The sequence below is a fragment of the Salmo salar genome, chromosome 14 (assembly GCF_965601325.2).
Source record: "Salmo salar chromosome 14, fSalSal1, whole genome shotgun sequence".
Classification (NCBI taxonomy): domain Eukaryota; kingdom Metazoa; phylum Chordata; class Actinopteri; order Salmoniformes; family Salmonidae; genus Salmo; species Salmo salar.
The window spans coordinates 104,324,298-104,341,282 of NC_138304.1; the positions used below are offsets into that span (position 1 = coordinate 104,324,298).

General features: G+C 44.2%; 1 protein-coding gene across 1 annotated transcript; it reads left to right on the forward strand.

Moving 5' to 3' along the window:
• tert (telomerase reverse transcriptase) lies at positions 1-16,930 on the forward strand. Its single transcript, XM_082961365.1, has 17 exons — positions 1-577; positions 879-1,608; positions 1,830-2,429; positions 2,558-2,747; positions 4,654-4,807; positions 4,897-5,064; positions 5,706-5,867; positions 6,020-6,121; positions 7,141-7,226; positions 7,390-7,506; positions 8,159-8,230; positions 8,631-8,828; positions 12,232-12,358; positions 12,448-12,509; positions 13,030-13,154; positions 14,892-15,029; positions 16,513-16,930. The coding sequence occupies exons 1-17, from the start codon at positions 377-379 to the stop codon at positions 16,614-16,616; spliced, it is 3,336 nt and encodes a 1,111-aa protein (XP_082817491.1). The 5' UTR covers positions 1-376; the 3' UTR covers positions 16,617-16,930.
• The last annotated feature ends 55 nt before the right edge of the window (positions 16,931-16,985 follow it).

Here is a 16,985-nt window from a genome sequence, read left to right on the forward strand (position 1 = left end):
CAATGCAATTTGTGGTTCATTTAATTCTCTCCGACATTTCTCGATTTCTAGTTCATTATTATAGTGCACTTTTATTGTGAACATTTTACTGCATTGTTAGGAGCTGGTAACATAAGCATTTTGCTTTTCACCAGGGTATAACATCTACTAAACCGTATGTATACGCGAGCAATAAACCTTCATTTGGACTAACGTTATAGTAGGACGTTAGATAACTTCCGGTTCGTTGAGCGCCTGAAAGTGGGATCAGAAACAAGTATGAACCGTGTAGATGGACAAACAAGATATCTAACTACACAGAGTGACATTAAAATAGGCACAACAATCCAGCTTCACTACCAGATAGTAGGTAACTAAGGATATCCCGGTGGCGATAATGACACGTGTGTTCGGCATACTGTGCTCTCTGTACCCGCATGTCCAGACTCTGGAGGAGTTTGCAGACAGTACTGTATTCAGAGAGGGACAGAGAGCGGTGCTCATCGAACCGACAGATACAAACCGCTTTATATCGTTTGTCCGGGGAGTGTATGTCTGCACGGATAAAACACTACAAAACGTCCCCAGCTGCAGTCAGGTAAATGTGTAGTTGACTAGCTACATAACTAAAGCATAGCCTAAGTTGCCAGCTATGTAGCTCACAGCATGGAGCAGACTACTTTTTTTAAATTTTTACTTAGCTGGCGTAGTTCAATATTTGCAATGAAATGCAACGTTTTGAATTGACATTTGACTTTTATTAAGAGCGATGTTTTGCAGTGCTACGTTTGACTCCAAAAGCCATGGATTAAAATGCACAGAGACAGCCAGACACACACAAAACAAAACAAAACATTGTGCCGGTTATGTTGCTGTATTGATTTAAATGTCATCCTTAGATCAGCACCTTGCCTGAGCTGTTGGCGTTCGTGTTGAACAACATCAAGAGGAAAAAGAAAAGGAATGTTCTTGCCCACGGTTACGGTTACCCCTCCACGTTCCGGGACCGTGACGCCGACCAGTTTAAGTTCCACGGCGAGGTCACTCAGAGTGCAGCGTACATCCACGGCAGTGACTTATGGAAGAGGATCTGCCAGCGCCTCGGCACGGACGTCTCCAAGTACCTCCTGGAGAGCTGTTCTGTGTTCGTGACGGTGCCGCCGTCGTCCGCGTTCCAGGTGTGCGGCGTGCCTGTGTACGACCGCGGTTCCATGTCAACGGGTATCTCTAGGTTCCGCCTGGGATACAAACGGAATGACACGACTAGGAACAGGAGAAGTAAGGAGGTCAGAAATAAGGGATGGGAATTTCAGGGTTCTGATGTGAGAAAAAGGAGAAGGGATGTAGGTAGAGACACTGGGAAAAGGAACAGAGACGAGGTCAGTTTAGGAGGGAAGAGGAAGAGGAAGAGGGAGGAGGTGGAAGGAGAGGGGTGTTTGCCTGGAAAAAGGAGATGCGCTCAAAGGGAAGCTTCCACAGTCTCCAGTGGGACTAACGATCGTAAGCACAGAACACTGGAAACAAATGGGGTCAAGCGACCAGTGGAGGCTGTGATGGTCACCATAGAACCCACAGAGAAACCAGTGGAGGCTGTGATGGTCACCATAGAACCCACGAGCCAGGGAGGCGGTGGCCCTGCCCCGGCCAGGGAGGCGGAGGCCCTGCCCCGGACCGGGAGGCGGATGGCACCAGCCCCGGAACCAGTGGAGGCGGATGGTCCCATGCCCCGGGCTGTAAGCAGGCCCATGGCACAGGATATGAGCAGATGCAGGAAACAGGACATAGACGGCCAGTGGCGACACCGGCTATAGTCCAAAGACCAGTAGAAGAACAGTCTGGACACGTATCAGCCACTGTCCATCTAGAGGGGGGTCCTAGTTGGAGATCAGGATTATTCCCACCACTCCCTCCATCCCAGTGTTTCATCCGCACCCTGGGGATGCTCTACGGAGGGCGGGGCATGCGTAGCTTCCTACTAAACAGGAAGAGGAAAGGTAGGGATGAGGGGCCTAGGCGTCTGCAGGGGCGAGACTTAGTGAGACTAGTCTTCTTTGAAGGCGTGGCCTATCTGAACGGAACAGAGAAGAAGCCTAAGAGACTTCCCAGAAGGTTTTTCACCTCAGTGCCTTTGTTTAGTCAGTTGTTACGTCGACACAGGAGGTGTCCCTATTCTAAGATACTGCAGAGGGTTTGTCCAGTGGTGGGACAGGGGGATATGGCCTCCCTCCTGCCCCAGCACAGTGCACCTCACCGGGTATACCTCTTTGTCAGAGAGTGCCTCACCATGGTGGTCCCCCCGGAGCTCTGGGGGTCGGACCATAACCGGTTCAAATTCATGTCCGCAGTCAGGAACTTCCTGTCCATGGGCAAGTTTGAGAGGATCTCATTGGCTGAGCTGATGTGGAAGATGAAGGTGAATGACTGTGATTGGCTGAAGGTCAGCAAGACGGGTGAGTTTCTCTTCCACTACTTTCCCAGACTCTTAACTTTGCCCCATATCTCTCTCCTTCTCCATCCAGCTTCCATTATATCTGTTACTTGCCTTCATTCCACTCATTCTAACCTCTCTCATCCTTAGGCCGCTGCCCGCCCAGTGAGCTGTCGTATCGGACGCGGGTGCTAGGCCAGCTCCTGGCTTGGCTGCTGGATGGCTATGTGCTAGGCCTGGTGAGAGCTATGTTCTACGTCACAGAGAGCATGGGACAGAAGAACGCACTGCGCTTCTACAGATACCAGGTCTGGGCCAAGCTACAGGAGCTGGCTTTCAGGTATTATACAGTGAGGGGGAAAAAAGTATTTGATCCCCTGCTGATTTTGTACGTTTGCCCACTGACAAAGAAATTATCGGTCTATAATTTTAATGGTAGGTTTATTTGAACAGTGAGAGACAGAATAACAACAACAAAAATCCAGAAAAACGCATGTCAAAAATGTTAGAAATTGATTTGCATTTTAATGAGGGAAATAAGTATTTGACCCCTCTGCAAAACATGACTTAGTACTTGGTGGCAAAACCCTTGTTGGCAATCATAGAGGTCAGACGTTTCTTGTAGTTGGCCACCAGGTTTGCACACATCAGGAGGGATTTTGTCCTACTCCTCTTTGCAGATCTTCTCCAAGTCATTAAGGTTTCGAGGCTGACGTTTGGCAACTCGAACCTTCAGCTCCCTCCACAGATTTTCTATGGGATTAAGGTCTGGAGACTGGCTAGGCCACTCCAGGACCTTAATGTGCTTCTTCTTGAGCAACTCCTTTGTTGCCTTGGCCGTGTGTTCTGGGTCATTGTCATGCTGGAATACCCATCCACGACCCATTTTCAACACCCTGGCTGAGGGAAGGAGGTTCTCACCCAAGGTTTGACGGTACATGGGCCCGTCCATTGTCCCTTTGTTGCGGTGAAGTTGTCCTGAAAAACACCCCCAAAGCATAATGTTTCCACCTCCATGTTTGACGGTGGGGATGGTGTTCTTGGGGTCATAGGCAGCATTCCTCCTCCTCCAAACACGGCGAGTTGAGTTGATGTCAAAGAGCTCCATTTTGGTTTCATCTGACCACAACACTTTCACCCAGTTGTCCTCTAAATCATTCAGATGTTCATTGGCAAACTTCAGACGGGCATGTATATGTGCCTTCTTGAGCAGGGGGACCTTGCGGGCACTGCAGGATTTCAGTCCTTCACGGCGTAGTGTGTTACCAATTGTTTTCTTGGTGACTATGGTCCCAGCTGCCTTGAGATCATTGACAAGATCCTCCCGTGTAGTTCTGGGCTGATTCCTCACCGTTCTCATGATCATTGCAACTCCACGAGGTGAGATCTTGCATGGAGCCCCAGGCTGAGGGAGATTGACAGTTCTTTTGTGTTTCTTCCATTTGCGAATAATCGCACCAAATGTTGTCACCTTCTCACCAAGCTGCTTGGCAATGGTCTTGTAGCCCATTCCAGCCTTGTGTAGGTCTACAATCTTGTCCCTGACATCCTTGGAGAGCTCTTTGGTCTTGGCCATGGTGGAGAGTTTGGAATCTGATTGATTGATTGCTTCTGTGGACAGGTGTCTTTTATACAGGTAACAAACTGAGATTAGGAGCACTCCCTTTAAGAGTGTGCTCCTAATCTCAGTTTGTTACCTGTATAAAAGACACCTGGGAGCCAGAAATCTTTCTGATTGAGAGGGGGTCAAATACTTATTTCCCTCATTAAAATGCAAATCAATTTATAACATTTTTTACATGTGTTTTTCTGGATTTTTTTTGTTCTGTATCTCACTGTTAAAATAAACCTACCATTAAAATTATAGACTGATCATTTCTTTGTCAGTGGGCAAACGTACAAAATCAGCAGGGGATCAAATACTTTTTCTCCTCACTGTACACAGTTACACATGTACGAACATGATCAGTTTATCTGTCTCACTATCATACACAGCCCTCAGTTGTTGAGTCACTCAGACATAAACAAAATCTCGCTGTGTCTCGCTCTGTTGCTCGCTGTTTCTCGCTCTCTCGCTCGCTGTTTCTCGCTCTGTCGCTCGCTGTTTCTCGCTCTGTCGCTCTCTGTGTCTCGCTCTGTCGCTCTCTGTGTCTCGCTCTGTCGCTCTCTGTGTCTCGCTCTGTCTCGCTCCTGTTCACTTTAACTCTGTGGTCAGCGTCTACTACATTTTATGACCTTGTTCCCAGGGGTCACCTCTCTAAAGGTCAGATGTCAGAGTTGACCCTGGCCCAGGTGACGTCGCTCCCCAAAACCACTGTCACCTCCCGCCTCCGCTTCATCCCCAAGACCGACGGCATGAGACCCATCACACGGGTCATAGGGGCTGACGCCAAAACAAAGGTATGACTTTCACCCTTTTTTTTAAATAATAAGTGTTTTCATAAGTTTGTGTGTCTTGCTGTCAATGTGTGTGTTCTCTTTCCCTCCAGATGTTCCAGGCCAGTGTGAGGGACCTGTTAGATGTGCTAGGTGTCTGTGTACGGTCCTCTCCCTCTCTCCTGGGCTCTACAGTGTGGGGGATGACCGACATCCACAGAGTCCTCTCCTCCATCACCCCTGCTCAGAAAGACAAACCACAGCCGCTCTACTTTGTCAAGGTTGATCTGACCGTTTCATTCCATAGTTCTATGCCCTTACTCCCTCCTCTTTCCCCCCCCCCCCCCTTCTCAATTTCTCTCTACTTGCGCTCTCTCTTCCAGGGGTGAAAGTAAGCTGGTCCGGTACGGCGTCCCTGCAAAATAAATAGTGGGGGTACGCCCTACCGGTAAAACATGAGCCTATCACAATGAAAACAAAATGTCAAGAAAACTGTAGGCTATTAGACCGTTGTTAATCATTACCATACCAGTATGACCATCGCCTCCCATTATTCTGCCCCAAAACAATAACTCGCCCAGTGGCGTGAGGGCTCGCTCTCTGTCTTGTTCTCTCTACCATCTATATCTCTTTACCATCACTCTACCACCCCCATCTCTCTTTCTCTCAATTCAAAGGGGCTTTATTGTCATGGGAAACATATGTTTACATTGCCAAAGCAAGTGAAATGGATAATAAACAAAAGTGAAATAACAGTCAAAAATGAACAGTAAACATTACACTCACAAAAGTTTCAAAGGAATAGACATTTAAAATGTAATATTATGGCTGTATACAGTGTTGTAATGATGTGCACATAATTAAAGTACATAAGGGAAAATAAATAAACCTAAATGTATTCTCTCTACCACCCCTCCCTCAGGTGGATGTGAGTGGGGCCTATGACAGTCTACCCCACGCTCAGCTCTTGGAGGTGATTGGTCAGGTCCTGTCACATGTGCAGGAAGAGCTCTTCTCAGTGCGACGCTATGCCAAGGTGTGGGCCGACACCCACGAGGGCCTCAAGAAGAAGTTTGTCAGACAGGTACAGCACACACACCCTTACCTGCCCTTTGTCTCGCCAAACTTGTCCCCCGCACAACTTTTGTTTATATTTGTCTGTGTTCTTGTGTCCATTGTGTGTGTGTGTGTGTGTGTGTGTGTGTGTGTGTGTGTGTGTGTGTGTCTTGCGTGTAGGCAGACTTCATGGAAGACACTGTGGCGTCCACCAACATGAAAGGCTTTGTGATGTCACTGCAGAGAGAGGGCAAAGTTCACGATGCCATACTGGTGGAGCAGGTGAGAGGATGGATGGCAGCCATTTTTGAAGAACTGCTACAGTGGTATCCTACCCACCAATAACTTTTTCATTCCTTCTAGAATTGTCCTAACACGGCACCCGTTTTAATAGTAAATCCCAGCTCTTCCTGGCTCTGGTGTAGTCTAATGCTAGTGTAGTCTAATGCTAGTGTATTCTAATGCTAGTGTATTCTAATGCTAGTGTATTCTAATGCTAGTGTATTCTAATGCTAGCTATTCTAATGCTAGCTATTCTAATGCTAGCTATTCTAATGCTAGCTATTCTAATGCTAGCTATTCTAATGCTAGTGTATTCTAATGCTAGTGTATTCTAATGCTAGTGTATTCTAATGCTAGCTATTCTAATGCTAGCTATTCTAATGCTAGCTATTCTAATGCTAGTGTATTCTAATGCTAGTGTATTCTAATGCTAGCTATTCTAATGCTAGCTATTCTAATGCTAGTGTATTCTACTGCTAGTGTATTCTACTGCTAGTGTAGTCTACTGCTAGTGTAGTCTAATGCTAGCGTAGTCTAATGCTAGCGTAGTCTAATGCTGGCGTAGTCTAATGCTGGCGTAGTCTAATGCTGGCGTAGTCTAATGCTAGTGTAGTCTAATGCTAGCTATTCTAATGCTAGTGTATTCTAATGCTAGTGAATGCTAGCGTATTCTAATGCTAGCGTATTCTAATGCTAGCGTATTTTTATGCTAGCGTAGTCTAATGCTAGCGTAGTCTAATGCTGGCGTAGTCTAATGCTAGTGAATGCTAGTCTATTCTAATGCTAGTGTAGTCTAATGCTAGTGTGTTCTAATGCTAGTGAATGCTAGCGTATTCTAATGCTAGCGTATTTTTATGCTAGCGTATTTTTATGCTAGCGTAGTCTAATGCTAGCGTAGTCTAATGCTAGTGTAGTCTAATGCTGGCGTAGTCTAATGCTAGCGTAGTCTAATGCTAGCGTAGTCTAATGCTAGCGTAGTCTAATGCTAGCGTAGTCTAATGCTAGGTATCTCCTGTCAGCATTTCTCCACAGATATTCATGGCAAAGACGTCTTGGAGTTCTTCACCCAGATGCTCTCTAACTGTGTTGTCCAGTTTGGGAAGAAGTGAGACGATATATATTTTCTTTCTCTACATTTTTATTAAAAAAAAAAAATAATACATTTACGTACTTTAACTTTGTGTCAAATTATCCCCTTATTCTTTAATGACTGAGTTTCTCTGTCTGTCTAATGACCCCCCCTCTATTCCCTTTGTGCTGTGTTGTAGAACATTCCGTCAGTGTTCAGGGATTCCTCAGGGTTCTGTGGTGTCGTCTCTGCTGTGTTGCCTCTGTTACGGCCACATGGAGAACTTTCTGTTCCCTAACGTCAGTCAGAGAGGAGGGTAAGGAGGAGGTTGGGAAGTTATAAAAAAAAAGGGGGTTATATAAATAACGTTTGACTGACTGATGGAGAAGCATCGTGGATATTATTATTTTGGGACCAGGGACTGTTCTCTTCTATTCAGATATTAAATAACGTCAGTGTTTTGATCTGCTGTGCAGATGATTTAATCCTAAACCTAATCCCCAAACATTTAATTCACCTTGGATCAAATTCCTCTTGTCTGTCAGTCAAACTTCTTGAATAACTCCCAACTCACCCATCAGAGGGCAACGTTTGAAAGATCCAAGTATCCGTGTGTAGGTGTCTGACCTGTTATCTCTGCCTCTCTCTGGCAGGTGTCTGACCTGTTATCTCTGCCTCTCTCTGGCAGGTGTCTGACCTGGTATCTCTGCCTCTCTCTGTTAGGTGTCTGACCTGGTATCTCTGCCTCTCTCTGTTAGGTGTCTGACCTGTTATCTCTGCCTCTCTCTGTTAGGTGTCTGACCTGTTATCTCTGCCTCTCTCTGTTAGGTGTCTGACCTGTTATCTCTGCCTCTCTCTGGCAGGTGTCTGACCTGTTATCTCTGCCTCTCTCTGGCAGGTGTCTGACCTGTTATCTCTGCCTCTCTCTGTTAGGTGTATGACCTGTTATCTCTGCCTCTCTCTGGCAGGTGTCTGATGAGAGTGGTTGACGATTTCCTCCTCATCACTCCTGACCTGAGCCAGGCACAGACCTTCCTCAAGTAGGTCCCATTTTTCTCCTATGTAACTTCCTGACCTATACTAAACATTTACCATATGTAACTTCCTGACCTGTACTAATCATTTACCATATGTAACCTTCCTGACCTATACTAACCATTACTGTATGTGGATGAGAAATAGCTTAGTGGATCAGTGGCTAGGTCCAACTATACAATGTGAAAGTAAATCTAACGTTTTGTTGAGGTCATGTCCTTCTTGGAGGCAGAAATTGTAACGCAAGTCTGTAAAATCAACCGTTGGTTTCTATATTGTGGGTGTCTCCAGTGGGTCTCGCTAAATGCTTTGCTAGTGAATGACTACTTGCTTCCATAGTATATTCCCATCCCCACATGTTTGATGTATTTCCTGTTGATGATGTAATTTCCTCCTTTTTCTTAGGACACTGATGGCGGGGGTACCACAGTACGGGTGTGTGGTGAACCCCCAGAAGGTGGCTGTTAACTTCCCTTTGAGGGAGTGGGGTGATGGGGGGTCCTGTCCTGCTGGGGTACGCCTGCTGCCCTTACACTGTCTGTTCCCCTGGTGTGGACTACTGCTGAATACACACACTCTGGACGTGCACAATGACTACTCTAGGTAATATACACACTCTGGATGACTACAATGACTACTCTAGGTAATATATATACACTCTGGATGACTACAATGACTACTCTAGGTAATATATACACTCTGGACGACTACAATGACTACTCTAGGTAATATATACACTCTGGATGACTACAATGACTACTCTAGGTAATATATACACTCTGGACGACTACAATGACTACTCTAGGTAATATATACACTCTGGACGACTACAATGATTACTCTAGGTAATATATACACTCTGGATGACTACAATGACTACTTTAGGTAATATATACACTCTGGATGACTACAATGATTACTCTAGGTAATATATACACTCTGGACGACTACAATGACTACTCTAGGTAATATATACACTCTGGACGACTACAATGACTACTCTAGGTAATATATATACACTCTGGACGACTCCAATGACTACTCTAGGTAATATATACACTCTGGACGTGCACAATGACTACTCTAGGTAATATATACACTCTGGACGACTCCAATGACTACTCTAGGTAATATATACACTCTGGACGACTCCAATGATTACTCTAGGTAATATATACACTCTGGACGACTCCAATGACTACTCTAGGTAATATACACACTCTGGACGACTACAACGACTACTCTAGGTAATATATACCCTCTGGATGACTCCAACGACTACTCTAGGTAATATATACACTCTGGACGACTACAATGACTACTCTAGGTAATATATACACTCTGGACGACTACAATGACTACTCTAGGTAATATATACACTCTGGATGACTACAATGATTACTCTAGGTAATATATACACTCTGGACGACTACAATGACTACTCTAGGTAATATATACACTCTGGATGACTACAATGACTACTCTAGGTAATATATACACTCTGGATGACTACAATGATTACTCTAGGTAATATATACCCTCTGGATGACTCCAACGACTACTCTAGGTAATATATACACTCTGGACGACTACAATGACTACTCTAGGTAATATATACACTCTGGACGACTACAATGACTACTCTAGGTAATATATACACTCTGGATGACTCCAACGACTACTCTAGGTAATATATACCCTCTGGATGACTCCAACGACTACTCTAGGTAATATATACACTCTGGACGACTACAATGACTACTCTAGGTAATATATACACTCTGGACGACTACAATGACTACTCTAGGTAATATATACACTCTGGATGACTACAATGATTACTCTAGGTAATATATACACTCTGGACGACTACAATGACTACTCTAGGTAATATATACACTCTGGATGACTACAATGACTACTCTAGGTAATATATACACTCTGGAGTTGGTCCTCCCTTTGCTACTATGACAGCCTCCAGTGTTCTGAGAATGCTGTTCCACTAGATGTTGGAACATTGCTGCTGGGACTTGCTTCCATTCAGACATAAGAGCATTGGTGAGGTCGGGCACTGATGTTTTGGGGATTAGGCCTGGCTCGCAGTCGGTTGTTCCAATTCATCCTGAAGATGTTCAATGGAGTTGAGGTCAGGGCTCTGTGCAGGCCAGTCAAGTTCTTCCACACCGATCTCAACAAACCATTTCTCTATGGACCTCGCTTCGTGCACCGGGGCGTTGTCTTGCTGAAACAGGAAAGGGTGTTCCTCAAACTGTTGCGACGAAGTTGGAATTTCAGAATTGTCTAGAATGTCACTGTACACTGTGGTGTTAAGATTGTCCTTCACTGGAACTAAGGGACCAGGCCCAAATCATGAAAAACAGCCCCAGACCATTATTCCTCCGCCATCAAACTTTACAGTTGGCGCTATGCATTGTGGCAGGTAGCGTTCTCCTGGCATCTGCCAATCGGACTGCCAGATGGTGAAATGCGGTTCATCACTCCAGAGTCCAATGGCAGTGAGCTTTACACCACTCCAGCTGATGCTTGCCATTGGTGGGAAACACACATGCGGAAATCATCGATTGAACTACTCTGCGTCTCACAAAGACACGGCGGTTGGAACTAAAAATCGCAAATTTGGACTCATCAGACCAAAGGACAGATTTCCACCAGTCTAATGTCCATTGCTCGTGTTTCTTGGCCCAAGCAAGTCTGTTCTTCTTATTGGTGTCCTATAGCAGTGGTTTCTTTGCAGCAATTTGACCATGAAGGCCTGATTCACGCAGTCTCCTCTGAACAGTTTATGTTTTCTGTTACTTGAACTCTGTGAAGCATTTATTTGGGTTGGTAACTCTAATGAACTTATCCTCTGCGGCAGAGGTAACTCTGGGTCTTCCATTCCTGTGGCGGTCCTCATGAGAGACAGTTTCATCATAGCGCTTGATAGTTTTTGCGACTGCATTTGAAGAAACTTTTAAAAGTTCTTGAAATATTCAGGATTGACTAACCTTCATGTCTTAAAGTAATGATGGACTGTTGTTTCTCTTTGCTTATTTGAGCTGTTCTTGCCATAATATGGACTTGGTCTTTTAACAAATAGGACTATTTTCTGTATACCATCTCTACCTTGTCACAACACAACTGATTGGCTTAAACGCATTAAGAAGGAAAGAAAATCCACAAATTAACTTTTAACAAGGCACACCTGTTAATTTAAATGCATTCCAGGTGACTACCTCATGAAGCTGGTTGACAGAATGCCTATGTGTGCAAAGCTGTCATCAAGGCAAAGGGTGGCTACTTTGCAGAATCTCAAATATAAAATATATATTTTGATTTAACACTTTTTTTTTGTTGGTTACTACATTATTCCATAGGTGTTATTTCATCGTTTTGATGTCTTCACTATTATTCTACAGTATAGAAAATAGTACAAATAAAGAAAATGCCTTGAATGAGTAGGTGTTTTGACTGGTATGTGTGCGTGTGTTTTTAACTTTATCTTTTGTAATGCAACGTTGTTGCAGGCAACATTTTCGGGGGGCACACACTGAGCAACCCAGATTCAACTTTGTTGCAAGCAACATAAATTCGGTCCAGATTTTAGATGGTTCTTTGGCCTTTTGTACTAGAGGGAATTTAGGAGGATGAATGCTCTGTTATCGAAGTCTTACGATCTCTGTCTGCCAGCCTGGAATCAATACTGTTGGTTCCTGTCTCTCTCTGTTACTGCCTTTATGGTTTCTGGTAAATCGTGCTAAACTACCTTGAACCCTGGCTGTATTTACTGGTGTAGAGTTCTCTTAAATTCCCTCTGAGTAACAGTAAATTCCCATCCTAGTGTCACTCGGTGGGGTTCAGAGTGTTGATGGGTCAATCCAATCCATCTACTCGGATGAATATGAAATGAGTTGGTAAGAACGGTAGGCTAAGATGACTAACTAGATGTGTTCATTACGATAAGTAGGGCACAACGAAACCTGAGCTCTTCTTCCTCTCTTCTCAGCTACGCTGGCCTATCCCTGCGCTACAGCCTGACGCTAGGCTCCGCCCACTGTGCAGGGCAGCAAATGAAGAGGAAGCTTATGTCCATCCTTAGACTCAAGTGCCACGCCCTCTTCCTGGACCTCAAAGTGAGTCATGCTCTGCAATCAATTGCTTGTCCACTCTCTTTCCCACCTGACGTGGGACTGTCATCCAATCCCTGTTGTGTATATTTCAGACCAACTCTCTGGAGGCTGTCTATAAGAACATCTATAAGCTAGTGTTGCTGCAGGCGTGCAGGTAAGGTAGCCTATGGTCTGACCTGAAAAATGACCTTTTCAGTGGTTTGATGTCTCACCCTACATGAAATGTGTGACACCACACGCACACAGACACACACACACACACACACAGTGCCTGTCCCTGTCTACTCCGGCCAGAGTAAACAGAGGAGAAGGACTTTAGCCTCTCTGTCTGGAAGAAACCCAGATACACACCAGCTTCCTTTTTAATAAGAGGAATGTCTCTGGATAGAGCAGATTGATGGTTAACTAGCTAACCACTAACTGTTTTATAGATGCAGTAATGCACAGTAGCAGAAAGTCTATCTCTCTCTATGGTTAATGTTTTCCTGGGTTTATAAATGAAATCTGTTTTATTCATTTATCTGTAATGGAGTCAATCATATAATTTTTTTTTGGGGGGGGGTTTGTTAACTCCAAGAGTGGACACATTTAATTCCTCTTATTTAACCATTTTAATTTCTAGTCACCCATAGGAGATGAATAAGCCTGGTACTTCCTGTGGTTTTGGGCGTTAGGTTCCATGCCTGTGCACAGAGTTTGCCGTTTGGTCAGAAAGTGGGCAGAAACCACGCTTACTTCTGCAATCTGATCTGGGACATGGCGGAGCACACCAACCAGCTAGTCAGACTCTGCAACAAAGGCAAGCCTGAGATTTTTGCTGCTTAATATACAGTGGGGGGAAAAAAGTATTTGATGCCCTGCTGATTTTGTACGTTTGCACACTGACAAAGAAATTATCAGTCTATAATTTTAGTGGTAGGTTTATTTGAACAGTGAGAGACAGAATAACAACAAAAAAATCCAGAAAAACGCATGTCAAAAATGTTATAAATTGATTTGCATTTTAATGAGGGAAATAAGTATTTGACCTCCTCTCAATCAGAAAGATTTCTGGCTCCCAGGTGTCTTTTATACAGGTAATGAGCTGAGATTAGGAGCACACTCTTAAAGGGAGTGCTCCTAATCTCAGTTTGTTACCTGTATAAAAGACACCTGTCCAGCCAGAAGCAATCAATCAATCAGATTCCAAACTCTCCACCATGGCCAAGACCAAAGAGCTCTCCAAGGATGTCAGGGACAAGATTGTAGACCTACACAAGGCTGGAATGGGCTACAAGACCATCGCCAAGCAGCTTGGTGAGAAGGTGACAACATTTGGTGCGATTATTCGCAAATGGAAGAAACACAAAAGAACTGTCAATCTCCCTCAGCCTGGGGCTCCATGCAAGATCTCACCTCGTGGAGTTGCAATGATCATGAGAATGGAGGAATCTGCCCAGAACTACACGGGAGGATCTTGTCAATGATCTCAAGGCAGCTGGGACCATAGTCACCAAGAAAACAATTGGTAACCCACTACGCCGTGAAGGACTGAAATCCTGCAGCGCCCGCAAGGTCCCGCTGCTCAAGAATACATATACATGCCCGTCTGAAGTTTGCCAATGAACATCTGAATGACTCAGAGGACAACTGGGTGAAAGTGTTGTGGTCAGATGAGACCAAAATGGAGCTCTTTGACATCAACTCGCCGTGTTTGGAGGAGGAGGAATGCTGCCTATGACCCCAAGAACACCATCCCCACCGTCAAACATGGAGGTGGAAACATTATGCTTTGGGGGTGTTTTTCAGGACAACTTCACCGCAACAAAGGGACAATGGACGGGCCCATGTACCGTCAAACCTTGGGTGAGAACCTCCTTCCCTCAGCCAGGGTGTTGAAAATGGGTCGTGGATGGGTATTCCAGCATGACAATGACCCAGAACACACGGCCAAGGCAACAAAGGAGTGGCTCAAGAAGAAGCACATTAAGGTCCTGGAGTGGCCTAGCCAGTCTCCAGACCTTAATCCCATAGAAAATCTGTGGAGGGAGCTGAAGGTTCGAGTTGCCAAACGTCAGCCTCGAAATCTTAATGACTTGGAGAAGATCTGCAAAGAGGAGTGGGACAAAATCCCTCCTGAGATGTGTGCAAACCTGGTGGCCAACTACAAGAAACGTCTGACCTCTGTGATTGCCAACAAGGGTTTTGCCACCAAGTACTAAGTCATGTTTTGCAGAGGGGTCAAATACTTAATTCCCTCATTAAAATGCAAATCATTTTATAACATTTTTGACATGCGTTTTTCTGGATTTTTTTGTTGTTATTCTGTCTCTCACTGTTCAAATAAACCTACCATTAAAATTATAGACTGATCATTTCTTTGTCAGTGGGCAAACGTACAAAATCAGCAGGGGATCAAATACTTTTTTCCCCCACTGTAGGACTCTCCATACTTCCTGTTTTTAGCTTCCATCTCGCTCTCACCTCCTCCATCTCCTGTCCTCTCATCGTCACTGTAGCCTTGATTAGCTAAGTGTGCTGATAATTCCCCCTCCAGGTCTGTCTCTAGGCTGTAAGGCTATAACGGGTAGCCTTCAGTATGAGGCAGTAGAACTGATGTACTGTGTGGCCTTCCTGTTGGTTCTATCCCGCCATCGCCCTCTCTACAACGATCTCCTCGCTCCGCTACGCACGCGTACGTAGACCACCCTACTGTCTTTAGACCACTCTCTTCCTTCAACAATATATTCCTGAAATATACTACACTGTAAATACATTAAACCTGCAAGATAACTGCAACGTTGTGACGGTATATCATGGTTCTAACTGGCATTGAAGACCGCAAAGTCCAGTATTGACTTGATCCAGTATTGTTATTGATCCAGTATTGATATGATCAGGTTATTGATCCAGTATTGATGTGATCAGGTTAATGGTTATTGATCCAGTATTGATATGATCAGGTTATTGATTCAGTATTGATATGATCAGGTTATTGATCCAGTATTGATATGTTCAGGTTATTGATCCAGTATTGATATGATCAGGTTAGTGGTTATTGATCCAGTATTGATATGATCAGGTTATTGATCCAGTATTGATATGATCAGGTTATTGATCCAGTATTGATATGATCAGGTTATTGATCCAGTATTGATATGTTCAGGTTAGTGGTTATTGATTCAGTATTGATATGATCAGGTTATTGATCCAGTATTGATATGATCAGGTTATTGATCCAGTATTGATATGATCAGGTTAGTGGTTATTGATCCAGTATTGATATGATCAGGTTATTGATCCAGTATTGATATGATCAGGTTATTGATCCAGTATTGATATGATCAGGTTATTGATCCAGTATTGATATGATCAGGTTATTGATTCAGTATTGATATGATCAGGTTATTGATCCAGTATTGATATGTTCAGGTTATTGATCCAGTATTGATATGATCAGGTTAGTGGTTATTGATCCAGTATTGATATGATCAGGTTATTGATCCAGTATTGATATGATCAGGTTAGTGGTTATTGATCCAGTATTGATATGATCAGGTTATTGATCCAGTATTGATATGATCAGGTTAGTGGTTATTGATCCAGTATTGATATGATCAGGTTATTGATCCAGTATTGATATGTTCAGGTTATTGATCCAGTATTGATATGATCAGGTTAGTGGTTATTGATCCAGTATTGACAAGATCAGGTTATTGATCCAGTATTGATATGACGGTGAAAGGACGGGGTTGGTCAACAGACCGCATGCAGTGCAGGTCCAGAGGTGCCTACCCTTATAGTAAAGGGTCAGTAAGTATGGAGGTTGTCATTAATCTTATTTTTTATATATCATTTTTTGTTGTTGTATGTTTTACTGGAGAGTGAGGTGAAAGGTAGGAGAGATGGTGCTGAAAGAGTAGTGGGACAGAGATGTGGGACAGAGATGCGGGACAGAGATGCGAAGCCATGCCGGCAGTGGGACATGTACTCCAGAGGCGTTGTCTTAGAGCGGTAGACCAGCCCAGGCCACGTTGAGTTCATTTCTAAAGATTGTAACATCCCACTGGATTGGACATATTTTCTCTCAACCACTTTATGGACACCATAACTGTTTATTTACCTGCCATAGTCAGTGGCTGTGTATGTGTCAGCTTTAACTGTGTTTCTCTCTACAGGTAAGAGGAAGCTGGAGAGGAAACTGGAGGGTTTGAGATTGGCACGAATCAGACAAGCTGCCACACCCAAAATACCTGAGGACTTCAAGGCCATCTGGGCCTAGAGGAGAATTTCCACTACTGCGACCTTTCGCCCTCTGCTCCTTGTCCCCTTTTAACCTCGTCTTAACCTCGTCAGTGCATCGAGGGGGCCTGCATAGCACAGCAGGTAGGGGACTTGTACAGTCGGGTCAGAATACTGTCTAGACAATTGTAATTTGTTCCGGGGTCATTATTTTGTATACTAGCTCATGTTTTTGATTCTGTTGTACGTTTAAAGCGGACAGTGGGTGTAGTACTGTAAGCGATAAGGATGAATCATAAAAGGCTGTCTTTTTTTTAAATGACTAAAAAAAAATAAAGATTTATGTAAGATCAACAGACCCATCTCTTTCTCTGGACTTTGTCTGTTGATTCATCGAGTGCTCAGTAGC